Source organism: Numenius arquata, chromosome 1 (assembly GCF_964106895.1).
Source record: "Numenius arquata chromosome 1, bNumArq3.hap1.1, whole genome shotgun sequence".
Taxonomy (NCBI): Eukaryota; Metazoa; Chordata; class Aves; order Charadriiformes; family Scolopacidae; genus Numenius; species Numenius arquata.
Genome location: NC_133576.1, coordinates 123,854,587 through 123,880,766, shown reverse-complemented (window position 1 = coordinate 123,880,766; position 26,180 = coordinate 123,854,587). Strand labels below are relative to the sequence as shown.

Below are 26,180 nucleotides of genomic sequence, written 5' to 3'. Positions count from 1 at the left end.
AAATTTGCAAGTCTCCACGTTGCCTTTGCTTTCCTTGTAATCAGCAGATATCAGTAAGAAATCTTTTATTTTTAGGAAAAAACAGTTTGCTGACTGTTATTATTGCAGTCAACAAGTTCTAACCTGTTCTCTTTAACGAGACAAACAGCACTAGAGACACATCTTATCAGTTATTTCACAATTACTATTACCTGACAAAGCATGGATACCTTTTTATGACCTATGAGCCAAAAAAAGATGATTATATATTTTCTTTTTTCTTTATTATGCTTATCCTAACTGGTGTAAGAGTTCAAAACTTCTAAACAGGAGCTACCTGATGTAGAAATAGTGCAATCAGTCAACTGAATCCTTTGTTTGACATACATCTTTTATTTAAACTGAATAAAGACCAATAGGAAACTAAAGACAAAGTGTCTTTTTTTTTTTCATTATCTCTATCAGTATTTTGAACACTTTTTTTTTTTTTTGCAATACTGAAGTTCACAAAGCACCATGTCCCAGGACCCAAACTCATAGAAGACAAGGCCCCAAACTAGTCCTCTGGTTTGTTTGAGTTTTTTTAACTTTCATTTCAAACTTGAAAGGCAAATCACTACTGAAGAGGTATCACAAGATCCACGTCACAAGCTACACAGGGATGCTACCAAAATCAGTGCATGTCCATTCTGCATGATGCTCCTAATCTATTTCAGTTGAAGGATAGAAAAGAAAAAAACACCAACAAAAAACCCTACTAGCTATGACTGTCAGTCCTTCTGAAATTATTTTACAGAGAGGAAAAACAGAACAGCTGTGAACACATTAAATGCTGGATATCAGAAACAAACTAGTTGACAGAGTGGTCCTTACCACTAGACACAGATAGAGAAGCTTAATATGAAAACTACTGGTAATGTTGACTTTTCCTTATCAGAACCCAAGAAGCAAGCTGCCAATTGCCTGGTTTCAGTTCAATCTGTCAGCCAGTGACAGGTGAATCAATAGTAAAATCACTATCACTTGTATGAACACAGAAGAGACCCCTCAGTTTCCTTGTAAAATAGGAACGTTTTGCCAGATAGTGTAAATCCTTATTATATTGGGAATCTTCAGAAGACCACAAGTAAACACTTGTCTGAAGGAATTACCTACAATTGAGGTCATCTTAGTTTGGACAGAAAAGTGTAATCCTCCAACTCCTAGTCTGCCCTTCAGTGCTTAAGAACTTACAGGAACCTAAGTTTTTATCAGTAGAGTTCTAGAGTCATATCAAGTTATGCCTCTCAGCATTCCCAAAACCGCTCCCATTTTGACAGAGATGATGACTTAACATCTATTCCATATCCAAACCCAATTAGAATGCATGGACTAAGCTTCTTATCCCTAAGTTTTATCCGTGGTTGGCTTAGTTCACATTCAGTGCTCATTAACACTCTTGATTTCATTATAATGGGCTGTGGCTGCAGATTTTATTCAGAAAAATATACACTTTTATAAAAATATTCTGGAGGAAAATCATTCACTTGGGAGGGAGGTTTAACTTCAATGCAGCTCAGGAAAATTACAAATCTCTCTCTCATGACTTCTCTGCCCACTGAGAGAGGAGGAGGAGGAGGCCTGGAATACCTGTACAGCAGGACTGAAGAATAGACATGGAGGACTCATTAAGCCAGACAGAATTTACCAACATATCTGAAAATGGAGCATTATCATATAGCTCAGTGATGAAGGCTCTCCCATGGATTCCAGTCCTTCATACAAAATACCAGGGAGCAGAATGAATATGTCCATTTCCCAAGTGACTGCTTAAATACTTCATTACACTTCAGCTATTACAAACTCCCTTCCTAGGCATTTACAGTTGCAGCTTGGACTATTGTTGCCAGCTCCCTAAAAATAAAGCATGGAAGTGCTAAGTGCTGTTCCACATCACTCCATTTATGCATCCTGCCCTCGGTCTTCCCATACCTTCATCTGCTCCCACCAACTACCTTCTCATTTGGAATGGAAGTTACTACCTTTTCAGCTGACGGATGTCTGTTCAGATGATGGACGTCCTATCAATAGCCAGGTCGGCTCAGCTCCCTCCAGAACATGGACATCCAGTACATTCCCACTTTATAGGGGTGCTCTCAGACTTAACTAAAGAGCTATGTGTATATATATATACACACATACACACACATTTAAAAATAGAAAGGCAGAAACTCTTCACCAGGAAAAAAAAAAGTGTTTAACTTTCTGAAGAGATTAATAATAATAAAAAAAATAAATTAAAAACCCTGAAAGCCTCTTGATTACACTACAAAGATGTTTAGGTAAATCAGTTGATTAAATCAGAGCAAATAATGGGGACATCACTAAATCTGGTGATAGTGGGACAGCCTTTGTCAAATCCTATAAACAATTTTATTGATCTCAATTTGAAGCTATTTTCCACCAAACAACCAATGTCTGCTTTACATCTGCCATCCTTGCCTAATGAAAGCTTGTCCCAGAAACCCCAATAAAGTCTGAAAATTCTGTAGAGATTGAAGTATGCTAGCTTCAGTGGCTTAATCATATTTTTCCAAGAGAAGTCACACAAAGGTAGAAGTTATGGACCAAAAAGCTGTCTAGGTAAGACAAACTTCTCTCTTCTGTATCTCCAAAGGCAAATCTCATTTTGCAAAGCAAACCGTGATGTCCAACACTGGCCTGTCACCAACAACAATAAAGATATTTTCAGAGAATATACAGACAACACTACTTATTTCCAGCAGCAGCCAGATACCTTGCCTATCTTTTCATAAGATAAGGTGTTTTCTCTCTATTGGGAGGGGAGAAGAGGTGATTCACTGCAACAAGAGAAAAAGGCCATGTGCCTCCACCCCACACTTGCCATGAGCTAAAGGTCAAACATGGTTAAAGCAAGAGACCACCACAGGGGGGACACTGTTTTCATATAATCGCTGTGCGGTTCACACAGGTGTGAGACCTAGTTATCGCTACAGCATTAAAAGCACTATTATTTTGAAAACGTAACAACAACAGAAAAATCAGCATTATATGGGCAAAGGACAACACAGGACAACAGGGTGGAGAAAGAATACAACATGAGGGAAAAGCAGCAAGATGCTGCTTAAATGGGATATAAATGCAAATGGAGTATTCTGGAGATAGTGACAAAGAGGTAATCAATGCAATTTGCTAGGGCACTGGTCATTTTTTTATGCATGTAAAAAGAGCCCAAAACAAAACACGTAGACATTTGTGAGAACTGTAATGCTTAAACAACCTATGACTTAGCAAGGCTCAGTACTGTGACAGAGAATAGAAACAATTTTTAACAGTTGAAGAGCTGGGGAAAGGAAAAGTCAAAGAAAAAGCAAAGTTTTAAAAAGCAGAATGAGGTGGGGAAAAAGTTTCCTAAAGAGTACTTCACGTGATAACAAGAAACTCGCTCATCTGCAACATCTGGTTGAAATAAGCACAAAATTTTGTTTGAAATCGTGGAAAAGAAATACACTCACAGAATAAATATTTTAGACTTAACACAAGATATTATGTAGAGGAAAATCATAAAAAGAGAAGTACAAAAAGGTAGAAAGGATCAGGGAATAATTTTAAAAATTTATACACAGATAGGGAAAGTAAAGACAAAGTTAACACCAACAGAACATACCATAGGAGACATGACAAATGCCCTAGTTCTGTAAAGACTTGGATAACTCTACAAGTCTGGAAGCTGAAGACATAACTGCAGATGTTGTAATGAAAACTCAAAAATCCAGAGCATTGCTAATTGAAATGAAACAGACCTCTGTAGAGGAAAAAAACCACTTTGTTCCAAACCTACCAAAGCCACGTGGCTAAGCAGGGTTATGGCAGCTCTCCCAAGAGGACCAGTCAAAGCAACACGCAGAAGGGGCAGCAAGTAACAGGAGCTGAATGAGTGGAAGGACATGTCTGACTGGGGATTTCACATTAACAGGACCCTTCAGAAATGGTTACTTGTTAGATTATTCACTGAAAACTGTGAAGGGGCCTGCTGCCCCTATGGGGTCTCCAAAAAGATGCTGGCTTCAGGTGAATCGGGTTCCTCCTTCCCCATATCTTTGTGTTGCTGAGACAAGAAAAGGGATGGAAATCTTCCATAGGAGTGGCTGCAGCTTTTCCATTCCTGGTCTCTGAATTTTCACCTCATTGTAGCATACACAACTTTTCAAAAAGACAACTCGCTAAAAACAATAGACATTACAGCAGCAATACTGCTTGGTTCAGCAACCACACAGAAAAGTCAAAATCAGATTCTCATGTCAACTTACAAGCATCTAATTCCATTTAAAACCTCCATCCCCAGATTTAAGTGTCTTGACTAAAATGTTTACATTAGACATTTCAAAAAGGATGCATTGTTGAGCAGCCTATTATTTTCCCAAAATGAATAGAATTCACAAGGTATTCTACATGTCAGAAAAACAGACTTTCTGTGCCTTTGAAGGCAGGCTCTAAAATGTTACACCCTAACAACAATTGTACTTTTTTTCTTCTTCTCGTTTCTGCATGCCAACACACTAATATCCAGGCAGTGGAAGAGTAACTTCTGGATCTGAACCACAGAATGAGTTGAGGTGGGGGCGGAAACTTAGTAAAATAGAGCTGACTCTGTGCCCACTCAAATGTTCCTCCTTTCGCCTAACGCATTTGATAATTCTTCACTAAGTTTCCATCCTCAGGAGGGCCAACTGTTTCACTTCAAATATTACATGCCCCGTAGGCTGTTACCAAACTTAAAACATCTGGCTGAAGATCAAGCAAAAATACAATACAGTAATCAAATACCTAAACCCCAATTTTTGTTAGCAAAAAGCCTTTTATAGGCTAAGAGAAGAAAAATTACTAAATCTGCCCATAAATTATGAATAACTTCAGACTTTTAGGTATGATTTTGGACAAGCTTCTGGAATGTTTTTAAGTAAAAGTATCATGTTTGATACCAATATCAATGGTTTATTTCCATGTTTAATGATCATTTACATAAATAGGCATCTGTTCCCTACCCACCTTTTTACTGTTTAAAACAGTACAGTGTGTTCTAGTTCGGCCTCAAAAATCACTTTCTCAGCTTCCCAATAATTGTCATCCCATGAGGTCCTTCAAAGTTGTCTATTTATTCTAGCAATAAGCAATTCACAATTGAACATATCATTGGAACATTTTGTTATTTTAGCATGATATAGAACTCAGTAGCTGCCACCAAACACTAAGACGCTATAAAGCTGCTTTTAGAAGTAGTGCTCTCTAAATATGATTTTTTTTCTCCTGGTGAATGCTCTGATCTTGGAGATGCAGAATGGTTCACAAACCAAGTAAACTTACATATTGTGGAAATAAACAAGCATTATACTGAAACATATACACGAGATGTATGAGAAGCTCAACATATACACAAGTGGATGAGAAGCTCAACATGAGCTGGCAGTGCACACTGGCAGCCCAGAAAGCCAACCTCATCCTGGGCTGCATCAAGAGAAGTGTGGCCAGCAGGTCGCGGGAGGCGATTCTGCCCCTCTACTCTGCGCTCGTGAGACCCCACCTGGAATACTGTGTCCAGCTTTGGAGTCCTCAACACAGCAAGGACATGGACCCGTTGGAACGGGTCCAGTAGAGGGCCACGAAGATGATCAGAGGGATGGAGCACCTCCCCTACGAAGACAGGCTGAGAGAGCTAGGGCTGTTCAGCCTGGAGAAGAGAAGGCTCCGGGGAGACCTCATAGCAGCCTTCCAATATCTGAAGGGAGCCTACAGCAGTGCCGGAGAGGGACTCTTTGTCAGGAAGTGTAGTGACAGGACAAGGGGTAATGGTTTTAAATTGGAAGAGGGGAGATTTAGGTTAGATACCAGGAAGAAATTCTTTACTGTGAGGGTAGTGAAGCACTGGAACAGGTTTCCCAGGGAAGTTGTGGATGCCCCATCCCTGGAAGTGTTTAAGGCCAGGCTGGATGGGGCTTTGAGCAACCTCCTCTAGTGGAGGTGTCCCTGCCCATGGCAGGGGGGTTGGAACTCGATGATCTTTAAGGTCCCTTCCAACTCTAACCATTCTATGATTCCATGATTCTATGATTCTATGTACACCAGTATAAGCTGACTTGTGTGAGAATACTTTCCTTTTTCTTCATGCAAGACTTCAGATGGCCTCACAGCTTGTTTGGGGTATTACACTTCAAGAAAGATGCAAACTTACCAGGAGAGAAACTGGAAAAAAGCAAGAAGAGTGACAAGAGAAGAAGAAAAGTTATTAAAAAAAAAAAGAGCTGGAAGAGAAGGAAGACAAAATTAGGGAACACATGCTGATAGGTTGCAAAAACTCAAAAGGTTTTGTCAAACAGACTACATGATGAATAAGAGGAAAACCAAAAGGTTTAAATTACAGAACAAATGCAAGTTAGTATTAAAAAGTATACGTTTTTCTAACATTAAGGACTGTAGATCAATAGTAAAGTTTCCTGGGAAGAATATGGAATCATCATCATGTTTTCTTTTTTTAAAAAAACCAAGAAGGGCTAGAATACTACTAAGAACCATAGATTTGTAGTGTACAGAGAAAGACAGTAGGGCATTAGTAATTTGTAAAGAGAGATTTCAGCAGGCTCCCATTTACACAACATGAAATGATGCAGAGGATAAACAGGTATAACACTGAATTATTTCAGTCAGAACCCTACAGCTGGCATGTTGGGGGGGGGTGCGTTGTGAATTTATTTTTTTTTCCTAATTTCAAAGAGTCCAGAGCGCTGACAGAAGGCATATGAGACTGACTACAATGTATTTTGATTTAATATTCCAGAGAAAAGGAAAAGGCATAAAATTAATAGTAATATTTAGCTTCAGAAGATAAAGTACAAAAAAGCAGTGGTCCATCAAACAGAAATTAAAACGAACAGATAAAAGGATAAAATAATTATGAACAGCATGAAAACTAATGTAAAGTCATGTTAGAGACTAAAACTAAATGCGCACTATGAACCAAGATGGATCCAATGGATAAGATATGCCAGGCATGATTACTCAGAAGATTAAAGAAGTTATTAGAGGTAAAGACATCTTTCAAAAGTCAAAGTCCTGGCTAAATAGAACTGAATTAAAAACACAACAAAATATACAAAGTTAATTGTATTAACATAAAAAGGCAAGGTAAAAGTTGATTTTGAGGAGGATCTTACTCACAAGAAATACAAAAGCTATTTCTAAAGACATCAGAAGCAGAAAGCTTTCCAGCAGAAAAAAAAGTCATTATAGAAGTATCAGAAGATGACATTTGAATAATAAATTAGTTATTTGCATTCTAAATATAAGATTTACCTATTCCACAATCTCTTTTGGTTTTTTTGGTTTTTTAGAAAGAATACACTTTAGAAATCATCTTCAAATTGAAATGTCAGTAAAAGGAATTTTCAAGCAAGTTGCCATGAAGAGATGATTTTCATTAGAGGTCCCCAAAAGAATTCCAGTACATAATGTCCACATCCTTCAGCGTGCATTACATCAACTCAAATAGGCCTCAGTACAAAAATAATGGAGAGTGGTAAGTACAACATAAACCTTTAAGATGTGCCAAAGGCTGATTCTGGGAATTACGGGGCGACGCATCTAATATTTGTAATGGACAAACTCACACAAGTGTAACAAAGAACAGAATTCCTCTACCCTTGAACAAGCGTGGCACACTGGGAAAGAGCCTTGGCAGGGAAAAGCCATGTCTCACAGAAGTATTACACTTCTCTGAAGGATTTAAAGGAGTGTGGATACCGATCTAACCGAAAACTCTCATTTATCTGTTGATATTTTCTTTACACATTTATAGGCTTGCATTCCTACGACTATATGACACTGTATACTGACACTGTATACGACTATATGACACTTGTCATTCAGCATAGCACAAATATGGAGTAACTACTTTCCTTCCTACTCACAAACAGTGAAATCATCCAGGAGACCTTACAAATATGCCCAGGAACTGTTACCATCTTTCATAAAAGAGGTAATAATTACCCTTTTGTGCTTTAGGTAGAGATTCACCTAAGTCTGGCTTTTTGCTTCTGTTTTAACTTGCTTTTAATATCTAAAGAGTGTATTATTTCATCATGCAGTGGCATGGCATTACATAGCTTACTTTAAATCTCTAAAGTTTCTGAATTAATAACTTCTCTTATTAAATAAATATTATTAAAGATTAAGCACGTTAAGCTATATTTTAAGCAAAAATGACAGTAATCATACTATAATAATTATTGATTATTATAATCAGCTAAATATTATCTTTATTTATATAATTATAAGTAAAACATAGTTTTAATATATATATTAAAGTACTTTAAATATGATACATATCATTAAATGTTAAAATTGAAACCGGAGAAGAGGCTCATTCACCATCCCTGAATCTTGTGATGACTTCTACACAATGTAATTTATAGTCTGTAACAAACAAAGATAGTGTGTATTTACAGAATGAGAGGGGAACCGTTTGTTGCCATTAATTAATGAACACGAATTTTTACTTCAGGCCAATTAAATATGCAAAGTACGCAGTTTTTCTCACCAAACATACAAACCGCTATACAGCGATTAACACCCAACTGAACAAAACAAAGAAGACAAGTCTGGGTTTGAAAGATAAACGCTTTAAATTAAATACATAAATAAATAAAATGCAGTTCTAAAACATATTTTTCAACTCCCCAGAGATGATGTCTGTTCCATAATCCAGCAGGAGGAAATGGTAAAGCTCTGCCACCAGGTGCTCAACTTAATTTGAGGAACAGACACTGGAGTAGCTGAACAAAGGGAGTAAACAGGCCAAGCATCTGAATAGGATCTACTCAGTTGGAACTGCTTTTCAACGTTAATAGCTAAAGAGAATAAAATATATTTTAAGAGTCAGGATATTGTGGGATAGGGAGCAACTAGAGGTAGGAAAAACAAACATGTTTTTTTTAATTACTGAGCCAACAAGAAGTTGCATGCTGTGTGGCTGAGAGCTGTCTGCAAATGTTTACCAAGAGCTACACTAAAGTGGTACAAGCACAGTGTAATGAAGGAATAACAAAGCTCAGCAACAGTCTTCAGCAAGGAACAAACATCTACAACCTAGTTATGGGCAAATGAGATGCTGGAATAAGCATCCTTTCTCTTACAGCCTACAGCCAATGGAAATGCTTTGAATACCGTCTTATTCCTCTGTGGGAAAAGTCTGTCCTTATAATATCAAATAAGTGTCTAAAAGAGATCTAACACTTCTCAGCATGCTGGACGCAGCTATTTCTTCCATCCACTGTCTCCTGTTCTCTTCCATGATCCATGACTCTTTCCTCTCCCATTTCAGTCAGCCTTCTTAGGTTCTCAGGTTGTGTTTATACACGACCACCACAGTTATCGGCAGGATGAGTAAACCCAGTTTAGAAGGAGCATCTGCCTCCTTCAGTGCTGGCTATTTGTAAAGGCAAGTCTCATCACTGAGGAGTCACTGTAGTCACTACGTGGAGTCCCCACGTAACACAGGTTTCAAAGCATCTAAGCTACCCTTCAGGCTCTGCCGTTTGTTGTGCATAATGGAACCATCAAGTTTGAGGTAATACTTATAAAATCCATAGGTAGACCATTCTCCATAGCACGACCAAGGTTTGGATCTCCCAGCAAGATCAAATTAAAATGGTCAGAAGTCTGTAGCAGCAGCCCACTGTGTATAAAAATTGTATCTTTGATTTGGGTTTCTTACAACAGAAAAAAAGTAAGATTAAGAAAAATAGCATCATGAGGAATGGAAGCAAGAATAAACCTCCACCAAGGTTAAAAATTTAGTATTTCAAGAAAGACTCAGTAAACATAGTAATAAGCATCACTATTACAACTTCAAAAGGTTATTAACCTAATATAGAAATGGGAATTAAAAAAAAAGGTTTTATAAGATCAGAAAGTTGGTCTGCCATGATCAGGACCTTGTGCTTAACAGTGAGGAGAAGCATTAGAAAACCTATTGCAGGCTGTAACACAGAAAAGAACTACCCTACATAAGAGGATCTCCATTGGGTAGTGCTAGGTTTATGTATAAAGTATGAGACTAAAAAATAAAAATTAAAAAAAAACCCCAAACCGTAGCTCCTGCTTATAAGTGAAAACATTAATTATTAGAAAAGGATTAGGTAATTAGATAACTACTAATCGTTTGGTCTCTATCCTTTCTTTCCCCAAGCCAGTGAGTGACACAGGTTAATAACACGTTATGTAAAAAACTTAATTTTGTCTTACTGATATAAAATCAGTTGCCCTTTTAATGCAACAATTCTTTTTTCTCATATTACAAAAAGGGGTATTTTAGCTAAACTGTTTATTACTCAGAATAAGCAACCTGACCTTCTTAACCTCTCATCTTTATACTGAATGCCTCCAATCATCACTGCATTCAAAAATCTTTCTATTTGCTCTCACTATCTATTTTTCAGAGACTCTCTGAGATAGGGCGATCAGAATAATATCTCGTAAGTAGAATGGACACACACACAAACCTCAAATCAAGTTCAGCAAGAGTCGTACTACCAGCCTGTGGGAGTAAGATTGGAAGTAGTAACGTGTAACTTACAGCAGCTTGCAATGTGTCCAGTGATGCACCCAGAAATGGGGAAAACTAAAGCGATTAAGTCTAATGTAACAATAATATTGGATGTCAGGAAGCCACATAACTTTGCAAACACAACTTTTGAAAAAAAGGTCTAAAGATGCAGTTTGACATTTTAAACTGTTAGCTATGCTTCGAAATTGTTACTCACTTAACCATACCATCAAAGAGCCACTGTAGGTAAGGGATGTAAGAAAATTTTACAAGATTTAACGACTAGATGGTTTGTTTCTATAGCAAGAACATCTGATACAAAACATATACACTCAGACTATAAAAAAAATAAATATTGCAGCAGGCTGGTTCTTAAGTCCACAAATTCCTGTTTCATCTTATCAAAGACAGAAATGTCATACACAACTGAGAAGGTGATAAGCAGAAGTTCAGCATATACAAATAAAAACAGCATTTACTTAAGAAATGTAACAATTTAGTAACAAGTAAATAAAGAAGCAGAGTAAAAATACTGCAAGAAGTTTCAAAAGTGTTCAGGCCTCAATATTCACTATTTAGAAAAGAGATTTACCCTAGCTCTAGTATATGAGATATTTTCAGAGACTGTAGTATCAGAAAAGGTAATTTTACAAACCGAAAGCAACAGATCAACCCACCAAAAGACAGTAATTCAGGCATATATGAGTGAGGGAGCTTAATAATGCATTTTTATTAGAAAGATAAGTAGCCCAATCTGAAAAATTATTATTAAAAGGAGTATATGTAGAAAAAGGTCTTCAAAAAAAAAAAAAACAAAACCAAAACAAAGGGTGGAGGAAGAATGTGGAAAATTAGATGCTGCAGAACGAAGATTCAACTCCACATCCTTTATCCATGTATATCCATACCCTCAAGCCATTATCACTGCTGTTACTTTGGGAGACATCAGAAGAAAGCCAAAGACTTGAAAAAGGCATGAGCCTGTAACACCTTACCCAGAAGCAATTCCTCTGGGCACACAGGCAGAACAGAATGGGAAAGCGAATACTGACATGGGTAGTGGTGCATCCGTTCCAGCCATGGGCAGAGAGCCCCACACTCCACAGCCCTTAGCACAGTGCCCACGAAGAATCTCTGCAAAAATCCCACATCCACAAATATGCAAACCCTGCTGCTAGCTGAAAGTACCTCATTATCCAGATGGGCTGGCCAAACGCCAAATGTCTTAATTCCTTTTCAAAGGATGGGTGCAGTTTAATTGCTCCTCTTAAACAGCCTATTTCTATAAAATGTTTCTGCTTTATGTTGGTAGCAATGATACCTAACCTGTGATTATACTAAAGACCAGGTGGTCCCAACAGTCATTGTATGATCAAATTCTCCTTTCAAAACCTCATCTCGAACATAACAGTTGTGCTTCATTGCTTACACATACAAAATAAATTGTTAATTCATGGTTCACACTTTTATAATTGGTTTTACGTGTAAATTATTTGAAATCCAAAGAAGTGTAATATCATGTGTTTAGTAAGGCTGTGCGAAGACCAAAAGAAGCATCAGCAAGATTCTACCTTTCGATTTCAAATTGGATCTGCTGCACCAGAAAGGTTTTCCAGGAATGTTTTTGCTTATGTTTTTTCTAGGTGTTAGGGTGTCAAATTTGTTAAGTAAACCAGAATTCACTCTGAACAAACATTGCAACAGGACAGACACAGCAGTAAAAATATGCAGAAATTCTACTTAGTGTTAGAAGGAAAACAGAGTCAGAAAAACTGGCACCATCAGCTACAAGCACTGCACGGCACTTGGAAAGGACTTTTGCTTCCAGTGTCAAAGCAAACTCCAGAGGTTTTGTATTATGAGTTTGAACTCTTATGAAGTTTTATCCGCTCTGCCCTTTTATACCTGTTACATGTACTGAAACCAGAAGATATTTTATATCATTTAGTTGCTGATACCATTTCTCCAGTACTTTTTAATTGTGAAAACCAATTTCCTATAAATTACATTCAGGAAGTTAAGACAGTTTGTCTTAATACATTTTTGTCATATAAATAATTGTGTAATTTTCTCTTACTGACATCAACAAGAGTGTTCAGGAAATGAACCCACCAGATATTGTAAATACCTATTTTATTTTTTTTAATGTATGCACTAATGATGTTAAAGCTGTTTTGCAAAAGTAGGCCCACTTTATTACTCCCTGTTCCAGTTACAGTGTATTGGGTTAGCGTGGCAAGGTTTTGGTAGCCGGGGGGGCTAGGGGCTACAGCGGTGGTTTCTGTAAGAAGCTGCTAGAAGCTTCCCCCATGTCCCATACAGCCAGCCAGCTCCAAGATGGAGTCACCGCCAGCCAAGCCTGAACCCATCGGCAACGGTGGTAGTGCCTCTGGGATAACAGAAGGGAAAAAATAACCCCCAAACCTGCAACAACAGCAACCAGGAGAGAGGATTAAGAGAAACAACTGTGTAGAAACCAAGGTCAGTGAAGAAGGAGGAGGAAGAGGTGCTCCAGGCACCGGAGCAGAGATCCCCCTGCAGCCCATGTAGGTCCATGGTGGAGCAGATATCCACCTGCAGTCTGTGGATGACCCCACGCCAGAGGAGGTGGACACCCAAAGGAGGCTGTGACCCTGTGGCAAGCCCATGCCGAAGCAAGCTCCTGGCAGGACCTGTGGACCCACGGAGAGAGGAGCCCATGCTGCATGCTAGAGCAGGTTTGCTGGGAGGACTTGTGAACCCTTGGGGGGACCCATGCTGGAGCAGTTTTCTTCTGAAGGACTACACCCCATGGAAAGGACCCACGTGGAGCAGTTCATGAAGCAGTGCGGCCCATGAAAAGCACCCACATTGGAGAAGTTTGTGGAGAACTGTCTCCCAAGGGAGAGACCCCCATGCTGGACCAGGAGGAGTGTGAGGAGTCCTCCCCCCAAAGAGGAAAGAGCAGCAGAGAGAATGTGACCACAACCCCCATTCCCCATCCCCCTGCACCACTCGGAGGAAGGAGGTAGAGAAAATTGGGAGTGAAGTTGAGCCTGGGAGGAAGAGAGGTGTGTGGGGGGAAGGTATTTCAAGATTTAATTTTTATTTCTCATTATCATCCTCTGATCTGGTTGGCAATAAATTAAACTAATTTTCCAAAGTCAAGTCTGTTTTGCCTGTGACAGTAATTGCTGAGTGATCTCCCTGTCCTTATCTCAACTCACGAGCCCTTTAGTATTTTTTCCTCTCCCGTGACCAGCTGAGAAGGGCAGGGATAGAGCAGCTTAGTGGGCACCTGGCGTCCAGACAGGGTCAACTCACCACACAGAACTAGTTAACTCTTTGAACGGAAAACACAAACTTTTGCCTAAGAAAGACTGGCACAGCCACCCTGCAGACAAGATTCAAGTGTGATGAAACAGCAGGAATTAGAAATTATGATGAGTTGAAAACATTTGGGAGTCAACAGGCCAAGAGCCATCTTCTGCTGTACCTCCCCACCATCTGAAGTTCCAAATGAAATCAGAACTATATTGTGCTTTCAACAAGGACCATTAACCACCAGCATACTAGTTTTAATACAAGTATCTCAGCTGTATTTTTCTGAGAAGCTGTTTTAAATAATTTTTAAATGATTCTTTATATATCAGAAGTCTAACAACTGTGTTTAAGCTCTGCACTGGATTTGTCACAATGAAAGGCCACTCAACCGTGTGTTACTAAAACATTACAGGTAAATTTTGACAACCAAATATTTTTAATGCAGAAAAATATCTGTGTTTATAGTCTCAATTCCCAAACATAGTTAAACATGCTGGCACACCTACAATTTAGAATGTTAATTTTCAGGGTGATTTGGTTTTGGGTTTTGTTTTTTTTTTTTAAGAAAAAAACCCAAGCAAATCAGAAGCACTGATTATTTTTCTTCTTTCTTTCACTTCCAAAGTATTAATGACTATCTAAATTTTACATGTACACACACATATACACAAACACACACGCACACACACGAACACACCACTTTTAGATAACTGGCCCTTTTTTAAAGGAATCACTGTCATTTTTAAGCTCTTTTTGAAAAGTCCAATCTTGAAAACGTGACAAATAAACATTTTCATTTTTTCCTATTATTATTATTGGAACCAATTGAGTATTATTTCACATTTGTTCCACAACTGATACCTCTCAGCTACTCCTAATGTCATATAGCTTGCTTGTCTCAGGATAACAACTGTGCTGCAAATAATTTCTCTAGATAAAGATCCAGCATGTTCCACCCTGTCTCTCTTAATGCAGAGCTATACATAATGGTATGCCATGAATGGTATTTATCATAAATAGGATTCGAGGTATACTCCAAGCTGCTGTATTCAGTTTCCCTTCTGAAAAAATATGTAAATTCTTCGAAAAGAAGAAAACAAAAATCATATATACTGAGCTAGGTTCCCCAGAATTCTCTCTCAGTCTGGACTCTAAGACACTTCGGGGATCCAAATCAAACATCAGACCTTCAATACATCAAAATTTGTGCTCAGATGTAGTTTGTAAGAAATGTTGGAAATGTAATTATTACAGGAAGAATAATTAAATAAAAAAAGTAAAATAATTTGAAGTACATTAAAGTCTTGATATTAGGAAGGTTTTCACTAAAAGACAAGCCCTACTTATGCCATAAAACTTGCTAAATTAACTTCTCCTTGCACTATAAACCTTCTCCACCCGAGCCGCACAAGCAACGGACTGCAGTGGTACGCTTACAGAGCCAACAGGTAGCCTAGAAAAAGCTTTCTCCTTTAAAGCAGCATTATGTCAGTCAAATGCCTACTGTAAAGTGAAAGACACTGCCTGCCAAAATTGAAGACTACTGTTGTACAGATATCTTTCATACCCAAGAGGCTTCACAGAAGCAGTACATACCCTTCATTAGAAAAGCTCTAGGAGATTTTTTTCTGAGTTTTTTTGCTATCTTGAGGAACATATATATATATATATATATATATATCTTGTGGATTATATATATGTTTTTATATTTTATGTGTGTGCAGATATATATCTATCGCAATCACTGGTTTATTGCTCATGCTTTAAATATATTTACTAAATGAATCATACTAGACTGAAGGCTGATGGACTTTCATAGAAAATTCAGTTATTCAAACGAAAATTTGCTATGCCGAAATCATTCATGCTTTCCCTACAATTTCTCAAATGCATGGCAGAAAAGCCTGTTATTAGTTTCTCTCTACTCTTTCAGATCTTCACTCTCTTCTTTTAAATACTCTATGATAGTATACCCTCTACCATGTTATTTTGCTTAAAGTATCATCTTCTACCTTTCACTCAATTTTGTAATGATTTTGTATTTTAAACACAATTCATCATTATTAAGAACTGTCTCTAGCAACTGCTCAGCAGAGACCACTTTCTGTTTCCTGCATGCTGATTAAGTGCTATGGAACACAGTAACAGGCTTAGCGTTGAGAAGGTTTTTTCTTACAGGCCATACTTAGTTTGGAATTGAAAACCATTTTAAAAGATGCATACACTTACACTTCATACATCTACCACCATGAACCGAGTCTAACGTCACCTAATTTTGCATCATGTCAATATATTTCCTGATTAAAAAACACAAACCCAATTACGTCAGTCTGTAGCAACTCAAAAGCAAACTGTTTTTAATTTAGCAGATTTAACTCCAACTCTTCTGCAGGGACCATATTGATAGAAATATGATAAAAGATAGGGAAAAAAATCTGAACAAAAAGAACTAAAGAGGCAAAGCACACAAATTATGGATATCATAAATTATTTAGAATCATCACAAAGAATATTTTCTATGTGTAGATTAAAATATAAAAGCAGCGATACTGGATCAAACCAAAGCCCAACAAGCCTGCTCCAGCAGTAGCCAGAAGTGAATGCCTAATGAGCAGTACAAAAAGAAAGGATGCCTCCAAGAATTTGCAGCTCAGCAATTAAGAGCCAGACATCATTTCTGTACAATCCTCAAGGGATTTAAGTATAATCCTACTAAAATTTGTCAGACTACACAGTTAAGGTAACCTGCAGTGAAAAGAGAGGGGCTCTACCCCACCTGAGACATCTACACAGTATGCACCAGACACACCACACAGGTAACTTCCATCTATGGACTTCCAGGATGCAGACAAGTCGACGTCTCTCTCACTGGAGCTGAGCACACAAAACCAGTTGAGACACCTATGCATTTTGCACTCAGTGCTTTCAATTACAGACTTTCCATTTACAACAGACACACACACGCACACACACACAGAGTCTCTGCTCCATGACAGCTATCTAATCCAATGTGCCGTAAACCAGTGCTCACTGAACAATGTGCTTGTTCAGTGTCTAGATGGCTTAAAATGGTGTTCTGATCTAATTTCATGTTTCAGACTGGAAAAACTAGGGTCAAAAATGCTTATTTAACATTACTAATACAGAAAATTATCTGTGATAGACTTAAGGATATCAGATATTGGCATATTTGGAAGTATGAAGAGAAGAAATCTTAGTAAATCTACCTTTTGCCTCCAATTATCTTCCTGTCTAGTCTGCTGCTCTGTTTCACAAAGCCTTGTTACTGAGGAGCTTTCCCAACTTACAGCAGCCTGATACACGGTGGTGTCCTCTCACAGTCCTTCTGCTTAATGTAGAGCAGAAAACTCGCATCTTCTTAACTGCATATTCAGGCATTAAGCCTAAAAATAGCAATGCTTCTTAACTCTCATAGCACAACTAACTAGAAAAACACTTACAATAGCATACCAGTTCAGAGGTTATTAAAAAAAACTTATCCTCTATTTAAGTTCCATATGTGTGTTTTATATACATATATTTTTATTTATTTATTTATTGATAGAATAGATATTTTATCACATAAATTACCACATGAAAGAAGTAGGAAAAAGTGCAATTGTGAAATTAAATATTAAAGATGACATGGGAAGTGATGTAGGCAACAAAAAACATGGGAATAGTATCAAACAACTTCAGTGAACCAATATCCCCAAATATTAACCAATATATCCCCTAGCATTTTTCTTGAGGTACAAACAAAGCAAGATAATAGCTACTCATGCCTTCAAGAGGAATATATACAAAAACTGAGCTCTTCAACCACACAAATTATCTTGAAAAATTTGTATGTCAATTCAGGCACAAGAATTCCATTTATAAAGCTACTCAAAACCCACAGACAATTTAACAACAGCTCAACTAATAAATTTTCATCTTTTCTGCACTGTGGACACATAGAAGGCTAGCAGGTGAAAACAAATCAAATGGTAGACAAGCAAGACAGAGGGCTGGTAGTGCATAAAAGAAATACTTCAATACTGCTGCTGAAAACTTACAAAGTTACTTTCCCCCCCCCCCCCAATATCAAGAGAATCCAAACACGTTTGCACTTGTACTGAATTTTAATCTGGGATACCTTCATACAGAGAAAACCTACAACTTTATCAGTCGTGATCGCTCATTTTATTTAATAGAAATGGCACACTACCTACCAACAAAAAAAAAAAAAAAACACCAAAAAAAACCCAACAACAATCCTCTTTCCCAAGACAAATTTTGGCTATAAAATTACACAAGTAGCCTTACTCAGAACTTTTCTTCTTCAGTACCCTGTAGAATTTTCTTGCTATTCTAGGTTTGGAAAGATGTATATATTCATGCTTTTTGGCTTCTTTCACCTGCAAATCTCCACTTGCAATGTCTAAATGCACTACAAACAGCAGGTCTTAAAACTACAGATGACTTTGGCCAAAAAGGAAAACCTGTAGCAAAGCAGTCTTACCAGGACCTTTATGCTTGGTGAAATGCATCAGCTAACATACTTAAGGTTTTTAAACACCAAACATCAGCATTTGAAAACTGCAGTTCAAAACTGTAATTTGGGGGTTGCATGGGGTAGAATTCTTGTCTAAATCAAACTATAAAAGCTAGGTTTGCCTTTATTCTCAATTATTACAAACAAATAAATAAAACCAGGATTTAACTACCACTTCACAGTGCTTTCAGTCTGTAGTTTCTTGATCGCTTCAAGGTAGAATGATCCAACACTGCTGTTAGAAGAATTGATCGTGTCCTCTGTACAAACCCCAGCCGCCCATGCACACCCCTTACACCTGCATGAGTCTGCACTCAGTCACAGTGACCTGAATTGGGAAATTGATCCATGTTCAATTAATCAAAAATAAAAGGGAGATGCACTCAGAATTGCCTTCACTATTTCCTCATTTATCTCTCCAGTTCTCCCAAGTAAAAATAGGGCAAAGCCACATTTCAGGACCTTTCAGCCTGGCATTGGCCATACTGCTCCAAGGAACCAGAGACAGACCTCCCTGAAACAAAATGCTTCATGTTTGTTATAGGTAGCAGAGACAAAGCTTTGGGATCAATGGGACATCCATTTGGAAAACTGCTTCAGGTACCTTACTTGGAATACAGCTGGCTGAACTGATTGAGGCTGTCACTTGGGTGATCAACATTTTAGCAGGACTGATGCCCACGTATCAAATACACTTTCACAAATAAGCTGCTCTTGTGTAACAAGATGGGTTCTGAACATCCAGGTTGTTTATGGACACACTGAGATACAGCTGGCCCTTGACACAGCAGCACCCAACACATCCTGCTTGTGTCCCGGTAGTCCAGGATCAGTTTGAAGCTGTAAAACCAGTAAGGCTACCCTGGCAACATAATATAGGCTAAAGTAGCCTTGAAACAGGCAAGGCATATTGATAAAGATGAGACAACAAGCCTCTACAATGTACAGGAAGACCTTCATGCTCTGAAATTAAAATCTGAGTGACTTCAAGTAAACTTCAACCACACACCGTGGTTTGTGAAGCCTGCAAATTTACTGCAAGCCCAAGAAGTTGAGCAACTTTACAGAAAGTTGTAAAGAAGTTGAAACTGTTCCGGCATGATGCAGTTCAAGAACTAGCCATTTGCAGAATGGCAGACATCAGCCCTGTGGTATCTGTAAGGGACTATTTCCACTGGCAAACCATGGAGAGCCCAAAACAGCAGGACTGTCAACAGGCCTGGCTCCCACAAATTAAAGATCGCTTCTGCAAGACAGATGGGCTTTAACATAAAAATAATCATTCTGAGATGAACAGATGTAAAAACCAAGCTCCTACATCTAGACTTATGTAAGAAGCTGATCGCAAGCTTCAGAGAAAGCCAACATGGAACTCACAAGGGTAGACATTTTGCATCCAAGATACTTCAAAGAGGAAAGAGCCCTGTTTTTACATCCCTTCAATCTTCCAAAGAAGCTTATACTAATCACAAGACTGAAGTGGTCAATGGGGGGCTTAGTCAAGGCCCCCATTAGGAGAGGAAGAAAAAGAAGGGGAAGAGTAAGGGTAACCACAACTTTTTCCACCGTGTTCAAAGAGAATGCTGGACAAGGAGTGGACATGCCCTGTAAGTCCCCAGACCCAGCTTGAGTAAATACACACACAAGTGGGCAAAACTGAATATGGACAGGCACACAAAAGATAAAAGAAAAATCATAACTATGATAAAAGAAAAATCATAACTTTGAGGCCTTAGGTCAGCAAGATGGTATTTCCAAACTAGCCAAGTCTATAATACACCTTTCTTTTTCAGTAAGGCTCCTGCGGGACTACTCATGCATTTTTCAGATGCCAGTCCAGAGAGAGACTAGGACCCATGTCACACCAGAAAGATGCAGACTATTTCTTCTTTGTCAGTTTATCCTTCTGAATCCCCAAAATCTTTCATCGCAGAGCTTGGTCTTTCTACATGTAGGGAAGAATCTCCCTGTCGCCAAACAGCCTACCACTCGGTAAAAGCACAAGCTGTGAGATCAATTGCCCTCAGGATGAAAGAGCTAGAAAGAGAAGCCTCATGCTACATAGGTCTTCACTTCGGTTTTTTAAATTATTTTTCCTTTCTGAAAATTGAAGCAGTATTTATATTTGGTACTTTCACAATGACTACATGCTGTTAGTTTTAAAAATCCTTTAATTAAAAATTAAGATAAAAATCACACTATGGTTAAGACTGAGGCTGACCAAAACTATTATTCATAACTCAATTTCTAAGGAACAGGTCTTTATCAAGATTTTTGAGGACCACTCATAACATGTCCTCTGCTTTCAAATTTTAAAATCTGAAAGGATTTTTTCCTGTGTAATTACACAACTCCAAACTGCTTTATTCAGGTTTTTTTTGTATGTACACAAAAAATATGCCTAAGAACTGCACCGCAACAAAGCAAAGTATACCTATACAGAGCTTTTGTAATCTTAAATGCTTGTGAAATCTTGTGAAATTATACTTTAATATGATTGTCACTAAGTAGTCAACAAGAGGCCACACGTTAACATCCAGTTCAGTCTGTCTCTGGAGAATGGAGAAATACTAGTCAATGTATGAGGTCTGAGATGAAGCGTTTTTGAAAAAAATATTAGTGGCTTTTCAAACTCAGCTGACTTGCAGCTGAATTCTCACTGTGGAATTGGGGTCAAATTGGACAAGAACATTAGTTCTTGCCTAGAAGTCTCCTCTCCAACATGAGGACAGAGCCTGTTTCCTTGTAGCTATATCAAAGTTGGTGTTGAAAAAGATTACTATACGTTTCTTGAGTATCACCGTTTAAAAAGAACAACATCTGAAGTGTCAGCTTCTTCAGAGACATCAGATACTTAACAGCCAGCACCAAATCCTGGCAAGCTAAGCAAGATGCAGATCACCTGCGGAGCTTGAAAGGCAAGAGAGCCTAGGTTCCAGATCACAAGGTCTAGGCCTCCTCAGCAAACAGTCAACAACCTGACACATATCATTTTATTTTTAATGGAAGATATATATCGTTGCTGAGAAAATATTCCCAGTAAAAAAATCCTGTGGAAGTTGCTAAAGTACAATGGAGAAAGTTTTGTTTACCACAAAAGTACAATTTAATTAGATGAGTTGCTGTTCAAAAGTCACCCCTTGTAATTTTCCTAAGTGCATTTCATGTTGTCTAGAATTCATCTGCTACCTGTATTATACCATTGTGTTAGCACAAAGATAAGAAGAACGTTTTCCCCTTACCTCTCTACCAGACTTTGCTGGAATCTGCCCTTGAGTCTCCTTCAATTTGCGTGCGTTCTCAAGTTCTGCTTGAAGTTTTGAAGCTAACTCCTTCAAAAGAAAGTGATAGTAGTCCATTAGTTCAACCATTTTAAACTTCTAGAGACCTTTATATCAGAATTAACTATGCATTCCATGTCTTCATGTTTTGATTTTTTTTTTAAACTCTAATAATACAAAACACTAAAGAAAACATGTAGACAGTTCACACAATTCTTTAACGGTGATAAAATTTAAAAAAAATTGTTCAGAGGTATCTAAAATGTAGAAACATATATAGTCACAAAAACATCAGAAAAAATATGCTTAAACATTATTCAGTTATACTAATAAAACCTCTGTGTAGCTAAGCATAGATGCTACTTTATGTATAGGAAGCTAAATAAGGAAGCCTGAATACATGAAGTGTATGACATTTCCAGGTTATGGTAACCTTTTTATATCCTTTTTATATCCTTTTACTTATTTTTATATATATACACATACACACACATGCACACAATGGGAAATCTCTAGAGAAATTTCTAAGGAAATCTCTCTCATTTTTCCTATGCAGTTTCATATCTCTCTACACCACGTGTCTCAGCTTTGGCACTTAAGACCTTACTTTGGGTATTAAAATGAACCAGAAGTGGAAAACGAGAACTGTTTACAGTCTTGTGTAAATTGTTTTTGATGCTCCTCTCTCATCCACCTCTTTATTAAACAAATACTTGTATTTTAGAATATCTTGGTTTACTAAGAATTGGCAGGTGACCACCTATCGACCCATAAGAAACACAACCATTTCTACTGTGACAGCTTTTCCAGTTTCATTGATTGGACTCCAGCAATCAAGCCTATACTTGTGGCCCCAAAATTCAGTCATGTGATCAACACCAAACAGGAAGGCAGTAACAAAAATAGGTTCAGAATTCATTTGTCCCACATCACCAACCTTGAGCTCCAGCCACCAGGACATGCTGTTACATACTTATCTGTTCTGGTGTGTGGGGATGAACTTGTTTAAACAAACTGCATTTTCAATCTGATCAAAGAAAGCCCATGAAGAAATATTTAAAGAGCAACAAGGCAAAGGTTATCTCTCTTATTATTTTATACTGTGGTTTGGTTTTGTTGCTTTTGGTTTGTTTTGGTTTTGTTTTTTTTTTTTTTTAAACTAGGCTAATTCAAAATGCATATGTAGAAAAATGTATATATAAAATTAACAATAAAGCTGTAATGTTGGCTTCTGCTACATGATTTTTTGGTCAAAATGCATCGGCAGAATAATAAAACAATCATTCTCTCCTCACAGAATAACTGTATATTTTTATTGAAATTACTGTTATTCTGCTACTGTCAGTCTGAAAAGAAAAACCCCACACTTGTGCCCAAACTTTTATTTGGTCAACGCTATTGAAGCTGAATAATAAAAAAAAAAAAAAAAAGTTTTAAAATTTTTGCTCTTCTCCATGAAAGTCTTTGGAAAACTTTCCCCTCCCCAGTACTTTATAGCAACTACTGTATAGCTAGCTTCAATCATTTTCCCCTGTAGGAAAATATCTTAAAATAATATCCTAACTGACTAACACCAGTTCCTTATAAGCTTATCATATAATTACACCCATAAACATATTTTTTCCTCACCAGTATTTTTTGTATGTTAATCAGGAAAACTAGAGGTTAAAACACGGAGGCATCTATTTAAATCATTAAGACTCATTATATCTCAGTAGAAAATACACTGCTTAAAGTTACTTTCAATTCACTTTTGAAGTTGGTAAGATTTCAAATGGACAGAATTTCTAGAAAAGGTGTATTTGTTCAAATTTTGTAAAGCTACATACACACATCTGTGTCTAAAGTCTCTGGAAAAAGAATCCATAATATAAAGTCATTTGAAAATAAAATATTTATAAAATGAACACTTTCTCCTAGCAAAATTTAAATTATGTGATGGGGGCTTTGACAAAAACCAACTCCAAGTTCTAATCCAGCAATAAAATCATATGTCAAACATCCTAAAACTTCCCACAAATCAAAGAATCAATGGCTCTCAGGAAGTATTAATTTGGCACTTGAAGTCGTAACGTGTCTCATTTATTACTTCTTAGTGATGCAGATTTTGGTGCAAATATTCTGTCACAAGAGGCAAGGTAAACAGGTACATTAAACATTAATCTTAAAAAAAATAAAAACAAAGGCCCACAGTGATAGGATTCACTTCTTAAAAACTGTTATTATATCCGTGAAAAAAAAGCAGCAATTCTTCCTTGAGAGACATTCAGAGCAAGCCCTTGTAAAACAGCTTAAAAACTAACAGACTATGACCTTGTTATAATTGAAACTTCCAGGCAGTATTACTGCACGCAATTAACTCACTATAGCCATGTAATTAAAAAAATAAAAAAATATGTACTTCCAGAGTTTAGAGTTCTCCAAAAGAGTGAAGTTCTTGATCCCTTAGGTTTCTGTCTGAAACAAGCCTCCTAAAACATAATTAAAGGTGCAGCTGTTTATCTCGGCTCCACAGACCCCGTCTTCCTCGGGGCAGAGATTTTGAGGAGCTGACCACAGCGTGTTCCACAGCTGTTCTCATTGCAGAGCTGGATGCAATGGCCTATGTGGTTCCTTTTCAGTTTTATATTTCCACATCATAATCTACTAAGTTACGCTGATACAGCAGAGCTATGGACCACAAAGCACCTACCTGTGACAAAGCTGATGAAAAAACAAAAGCTCCAGACACAACCTTGTAACATACAGTGGCAGCTTTGTAGTTGTCACCTGTTCCCTGCTTAGTAAAACCACAGTAAAACCTATGAAAAAGGCAACAACTGGTTTTGGATATGCTGCCTAGCCTACAAAACCTGGGGACCTGAATCCTCTATTCTAGTCTATGAACCATTCCATTTAAAGCAGAAGTTACAGTAAAAGCAGTATCTTTAAATCCTACCTCATCAAATTTTGCAGGACTTTATTTGCTTGAATCAATACCTTTATTTTTTTCTTTTTAAACAACTAAATCACTGTGAGCTTTAAAGACAAATTGCAGTAAATCATGGCAATTTTTCAAAGACATTACCATGTCTCCCATGAGTTCTGCCTTCACAATCCTCGCTCCCAGTCTGTTCATCTCCTCTCCAGTAAGGACCCGAGGCGGCTCATCCTTTGCTGTATGTCTGTAAAACACCAGCAGCACTAAACCCATAGAAAAACAATGTAGTTTTCACAATGTGTAATTAAGTATTATATGCCTACTGTACTGGTGCGTATGCTCCTATTGCCAAAATAATCAATAACAACATATTATAAAAATGTATTTGCAGTCAGAAGTTGCCAAGAACTCTGAAACCAAAAAGCTTGAATAAAATTTTTATGAGGTATGTTTCCTTTTACTTTTGAGATCAATTAAAATGAAAAGCACCATCTATGAACACCTTCTCAGTATGAAAAAACAGTCAAGCGCCAATAACAGGTATAAGCAGACAAAAAGCACAGAAAAGAAGAGCAGAAGAGTAATTTAAACCCACTCTGTAACGGTCCTTTCTGGCTTTGGTCATGGTTTTACTTCTCAGCTCCAACAAAATCACCCATTTCCCAGTTTTTCTCCTCCAATATGCCAAATGGCCTTACATTTCTGAAAACTATTTATATGCCCAGACTTATCTCCTCACAGTGAAATCTTTGCTTCTAAAGACATTATGGCTGATATGGCAAAGTTTCCATGGAAAATTAACTGGGACCATTTTTAAAACATGAAGTCTCCCTAGGGAAACTATAGCTAGTAATAAATAATATCGTATCTTAATTTTAATATTTAAAGGTGGATGTATGAGTTCTTATGATAATAAATAAGGTCTCTAAGAATTATTGCAAAGAGGCATCAAACAAGTCTGGCTCTTCTTCTCTAACCCTGGGAAAGACTAAAGCCAACCAACTTTAAAAGTAAAATATCTAACACAAAAAAGACATAAGAATATGGTTATGATATTGGTCCCTGCTATTAAAAGAGAGAGAGAGAGAATTCAGTCACTACTCAATATTGTTAAACCATGTAGGATTTGAAGAACAGGAGAACTTCAAAGACGGTGTGATCTTAACTGCCAGACCTCCCCAGGCCTGAGAAAATTACCAAAGCTACTTCTGTCTGTTCTGAAGATGCCCAATACAAAACAAAAAAACTCAGCAGAAACATCTACATTAACTTCATCAGAAACAGAACATTCAAAGATTAAGTTCGCACTTTTCCTTAACCTATATTTTTCAAAACAATGCAGACTATTTCAGTAAAGGGAGCAAGAGCTGTTTATTACTTCATACATGCTTTATTTAAGTGGTGTTAGCACTTTAATCATTGTCTGAACTTTTTGAGACTAGAGACATTGTTTTGTTTTGCTTTTTATCTTGTCTCAAATTAAAATCTGAACCAGTCACATTACTAAGTGTGATTTTCAGCAAACGCTAGCTGGACGGCCTTTTCCTCTAGGTAGATCACTTG

The 26,180-nt window shown here is 37.5% G+C and overlaps 1 protein-coding gene across 1 annotated transcript in view; it reads right to left on the bottom strand.

The window, feature by feature from the left end:
• The window catches only part of CWF19L2 (CWF19 like cell cycle control factor 2), a 78,724-nt gene that overhangs the window by 28,992 nt on the left and 23,552 nt on the right, over positions 1 to 26,180 (bottom strand). The window contains exons 9-10 of the mRNA XM_074158981.1: positions 24,765 to 24,861; positions 21,659 to 21,748 (exon numbers count right to left, since the gene is read on the bottom strand). Of these exons, the coding sequence (XP_074015082.1) occupies positions 21,659 to 21,748; positions 24,765 to 24,861 (187 nt within the window). The remainder of the gene's footprint in view (positions 1 to 21,658; positions 21,749 to 24,764; positions 24,862 to 26,180) is intronic.